General features: G+C 43.3%; 1 protein-coding gene across 1 annotated transcript in view; it reads left to right on the top strand.

Annotated features, from left to right (window-relative positions):
- The window catches only part of EFCAB5 (EF-hand calcium binding domain 5), a gene marked incomplete at its 5' end in the record, with an annotated part of 141249 nt that overhangs the window by 116496 nt on the left and 19455 nt on the right, over positions 1-5298 (top strand). Inside the window, 1 exon segment of the mRNA XM_012809720.1 lies at positions 2331-2486. Within this exon segment, the coding sequence (XP_012665174.1) occupies positions 2331-2486 (156 nt within the window).

The raw sequence follows: 5298 nt of genomic DNA, 5'->3' as shown, positions 1-5298 counted from the left end.
GACATATTTGTGTTTTATTAATAGTGGTACCTAGAAATCCTTTGTTCCTTCCACAAATGGTGCTAAAGTTGATATGCATCCCCATAGCTCTTGATTTCAGTGTTATAGTTTTTGAAGAAGAACACAGAAAAAAAGCCTAAGTCTTTCTTGAGTATTTGTGTTTTCAAATTATATTACAAAAACAACAGGCACTTTTTTTTTTTTTGAGGCAGAGTCTCAAGCTGTTGCCCTTGGTAGAGTGTTATGACGTCCCAGCTCACAGCAACCTCAAACTCTTGGGCTTAAATGATTCTCTTGCCTCAGCTTCCCAGTATCTGGGACTACCGGCGCCCACCACAACACCGGGCTATTTTGTTGTTGTTGTTGTCATTGTTGTTTTGCAGGCCCAGGCTGGGATGGAACCTGCCAGCCCCAGTGTATGTAGCTGGTACCCTAACCACTGTGCTCTGGGCACTGAGCTGACAGGCACTTTTAAGGCTATGAAATAGCAAGACCATTTCTACAAGCCTTTTGATTGAATTTTATGGGTAAAAAGTACAATGCAGGAAGATTGAAAGCCTTCACAGAGGCAATGGACTGTGGGCTATAGCAGCAAGTTAGAAACTTGCCATACCCTTCTCATGTGTTCCCCCATAAGCCTTGGGGGAACAAATGTTTATTTGTTATGTTTATTTACCATTTACCATTTATTTACCATTATTTTTCATTTTCTCTTTCTACTTGCTGGTTTGATAACTCAGGAAAGTGGTAGATTCTTTCTCTGGACCTCTTTTTAATAGTAGGATTAATTCTCATCTGGCATAAGAATGATGTGTGAGTAAAATGCAGGCTTGGTGCCCACAGGTTATGGCACCAGCCACATACACCAAGGCTAGAAGGTTTGAACCCAGCCAGGGCCAGCTAAACAACAATGACAACTGCAACAAAACATAGCAGGGTGTCGTGGCAGACACCTGTAGTCCCAGCTACTTGGGAGGCTGAGGCAAGAGAAACGCTTAAGCCTAAGAGTCAGGTTGCTGTGAGCTGTGATGCCACAGGACTCTACCAAGGGCAACATAGTGAGACTCTGTCTCAAAAAAAGAGAAGTAAAATGCAGTAGTATGGAGTTCTCAGTTGGTGAACTATATATAGTCTTGTTAGAGAGTTTGTCAAAATGAATTATAAATTGTCTCTCTACCCCTTGGAGATAAAAGGCTCCTGAGTTGCCCTTAGATGGCTTGAATCCTAATATAAAATGCATATAATTGAAAAACTCAATTCAGTTCAAGTTGGCAGGGGAGGAGAGAGGGGAACAGGGAGGAAGAAGGGGGATTGGTGAGTTCCCACCTAATGGGCACAATATAAGGGTACACGGCACACCTCCCGGGTACAGGACACAACTGAATGTTACCTAACAAGTGCAAACATTGTGACCTAATGGTTTGTACCCTCATATTAATCTGAATTTTTTTTAAAGGGAGAAAAAAATACATATAATTTTTAAGAATTTGTGATTTCCTAGGGTTTTTTTTTTTTGACAACCCCACAGATGAATGCTAAGGATTTGCCATCCCTTCTCCGTCTCTTTTTGCCTGTTGGAGGACTGTGTAATCTAGCATGTTGCAAGCCTTGGAACCAAACATGTCCTATACTGTGAAGCAGGGACAGCAGTCATGTATAGATGCAGACATTAACACTGGCATCAGATCAGGGAAGTTCCTATCCATCTGCACAAGGCTGGCGTTGGTTCTTAGCTTTTAAACTTTTTTTTCTCATTTCAAAGAGTATCTTGGCTGAGCACGGTGGCTCACGCCTGTAATCCTAACACTCTGGGAGGCCGAGGTGGGTAGATTGCTTGAGCTCAGGAGTTCAAAACCAGCTTGAGCCAGAGTAAGGCCCCATCTCTACTAAAAATAGAAAAAAAACCCTAGCCAGGCATTGTGGCAGGCTCCAGTAGTCCTGGCTATTCAGAAGGCTGAGGCAAGAGGACTTCTCAAGCCCAATAGTTTGAAGTTGCTGTGAGCTATGACACTATGGCACACTACCCAGGGCAACAGAGAGAGACTGTCACAAAAAAGAAAATAAGAAAACAAAGAAAAAATATCTTGTTACTCTCTGACAGAACAAATCACAAATTTCACTGGATATTAGACAGCGTAAAAATCTCTTTCTACCTTTGATGTCTTAATCCTTTTCTTATAGTAGTATCTGGAACACTGCCTTTTGAAAACCGATAATAATTTGTAGGAGGTAGATTATAATTAAGTAAGAAGATAATCCAATTAATGTATTACTGATTAGTTCTTTACTAAAGAAAAAAAAAAGACAATTTGAATTTTCTGTTCCAACAGGGGGTTGCCGGTGTCTTTAGCACTGCCTACCACTTCGTCCACAGCCGGGAGCACATTCTCCACATCGTGATCACCGGCATCGGCTGGCTCTATAATAACATCACGTCCAGCATCGCCTCCATCACTACTTACCTTGTGGAGCCCAGCCCAAACCAGGTGGGCAAGGCTCAGCCGTGTTAGGCTTCTCGGAAATAACAGTGTTTCCAGATGTTATACTCTTGATAATGTTTTAAAACCATATTAATTAGCTATTAGGATAACTGGGGTTCTTTTTCCCGTGACCCCAACTCAAGAACTGTGGTTGTGATCGGAATCTACCCCAAACTGCCTTAGGCAAAGGGGAGACTTGACTGACTCACCTACCAAAATGACGAAAGGGGAGGAGAAGTCAAGCTGGCTTCCCAGTTGACCAGATCCAGGGATTCCATGCACTCAGGGCTCTTGTTCTTTATCTCTCTGCTTCTCATGTTTACTTGTGTCTGCATTTTGCCTTTGTCCTTCCAGCTAAAAATGGGCTCTCTCCACAGGGCAAGTCAGATGTTTAGTGGAAGCATCAGTAAAAAGTTCCAATTTGGAAAACCCAAGAGAGGAAACTCTTTTTGACTCATCCTGAGATGTGTTCCTTTAACTGGGGTGGAGAGTTTGCAGAACCTGGCAACACCCACCAGAATCATGGGCGATGTGGGAAGGGAGGAAGGACTGCTGGTTTAGAAGGATACCATTACATCACACCAATATTTTCTACAGGCACCCTGTGTGATGAATCCTTGCTGAACATTTGCTTTGCTTCTCACCTAACTTTAACTTTAGGATTTTCCATATCATGAGAATGGATGGAAAGGTACCTTCCTTTCAAAAAGGCTGATCGATGCTGGGAGGTGCCTGATGGGGTAGTGATGTCGCTTGGTTGGCTCCCAGTCTGTTGGCTCCCAGCAGATCCCTTTCTGCTTCCTTCCTGGCTTCTTTTAGCCAAGTGGGCCCAACCTAATCTTATGAGGCCCTAAGAACAGAGAACCCTTTCTGGCTGTGATCGCTCAGAGATGAGGGGGAACAAGAGAAGAGTCAGGGATATGGCAATTTTACATTCCATCGCTAGCTCTGAAATGCACAGGGCTTTGTCCAAAGACCCAAGGTCTTTACCCACTAAGGGCATATAACAGCTGGTAAGAAAACCAAGACTTCAGTTTTTTATTTTCCTCTGGTCGTGAGAAAAACAAATGGCTCACATGTGTGCCTGGTTTGCTATCTTAAGTGACAGCATTACAGGATTTTTTTTTTTTTTTAGACAGAGTCACAGTCTGTCACCCTCAGTAGAGTGCCATGACGTCATAGCTCACAGCAACCTCAAACTCTTGAGTGAAAGTGATCCTCTTGCCTCAGCCTCCCTAGTGGCTGGGACTACAGGCACCTACCACAATGACCAGCTATTTTTGGAGACCCCAGCTCAGGCTAGTCTCGAACTCCTGAACTCAGGCAATCTACCAGCCTCGGACTCCCAGAGTGCTAGGATTATAGACATGAGCCACAGAGCTGGCCTTGAGAAATGACTTTAATCTTTATAAAACAGCTAAGAATGTGGGGGTTGAGAGAAAATTTATGATCTTGGTCTGGGGAAGATGGCCAAGATGGAACAATTATGAGAAGGTTGGTACATTGACTACATAAAAATGTACAATTATCTAGCACCAAAATTATAAAGAAAATTAAGTTGGCCTCTGAGAGGCCAGGGCAGGAGGATCCCTTGAGCTCAGAACTTTGAGACCAACCTAAGGGAGAATGAGATAGGAGTGAGACAAGTGAGACAGGAAATAGCTGAGCGTTGTGCCAGGCACCTGTAGTCCCAGCTACTTGGGAGGCTGAGGCAAGAGAGTCTCTTAAGTTCAAGAGTTTGAGGTTGCTGTGACACCACAGCACTCTATAGAGGGTGACATAGTGAGATTCTGTATCAAAACAAAAAAACACAGTTTAGTAGACTAGCCTAAGCAACATAGCCAGAACCTGTCTCTGCAAAAAATATAAAAAGTAGCTAGGCAGAGTGATCCATGCCTGTAGTCTCAGGTACTCTGTATGCTGAGGCAGGAGGACGGCTTGAGCCCAGGAGGCTGTAGTGAGCTGTGATGACAGGTGCTGCACTCTACCCCCAGCAATAGAGTGAGGCAAGAGAATCTCTCGAGCCCAAGTGTTTGAGGTTGCTGTGAGCTATGATGTCACAGCACTCTACCCAGGACAGCTGTCTCAAAAAAAAAAAAAAAAGTTGGGGAGAACACTTAAGGTCACAGAGTATAGATAGAAAGCATTTCATCTTCCAAGCACCATTCAGCATACAGACCCTACAGATTATTTTATCACAGTTTCCTTTTTATTCCAAGTAAAGGAATTATTCATAAAAACCCCTACCCTCATTATTTCTCCCAATTGAATTTCTCTGTCCTATAGTTTAGTGTATTTTACAGAATATGTTAATACTGCTTTCTTAGAAATAAACTAATCTCAGGCTGGGCACGGTGGCTCATGCCTGTAATCCTAGCACTCTGGGAGGCTGAGGGGGTAGATAACTTGAGTTCAGGAGTTTGAGACCAGCCTGAGCAAAAAGCGAGACCCCTGTTTCTACTAAAAATAGAAAAACTGAGGCAAGAGGATTCCTTGAGCCCGAGTTGGAGGTTGCTGTGAGCTATGATTCTATCCAGGGTGACAGCTTGAGTTTCTGTCTCAAAAAAAAAAAAAGAGAGAGAGAAATAAGCTAGTCTCTACCAAAAAAATTTTGATCAACACTCATTAAAATATCCTCACAGCCCATATGTAGGTTATGACCTACAGTTTGAAAATCTCTTAGAAGTAAGGGAGATAAGGAGGGAGCAAGGAGAATGAAAAAGAGAGTTTAGTGAAATAGGAGGAGAATCAATATCAAGGTCAGGTGTGGTGGCTCATGCCTGTAATCCTAGCACTTGGGGAGGCCGAGGTGGGTGGA

This window comes from Otolemur garnettii, unplaced genomic scaffold (genome assembly GCF_000181295.1).
Source record: "Otolemur garnettii isolate 467f Iridium unplaced genomic scaffold, OtoGar3 scaffold00112, whole genome shotgun sequence".
NCBI classification, from domain to species: domain Eukaryota; kingdom Metazoa; phylum Chordata; class Mammalia; order Primates; family Galagidae; genus Otolemur; species Otolemur garnettii.
This window is presented reverse-complemented; position numbering and strand designations above follow the sequence as displayed.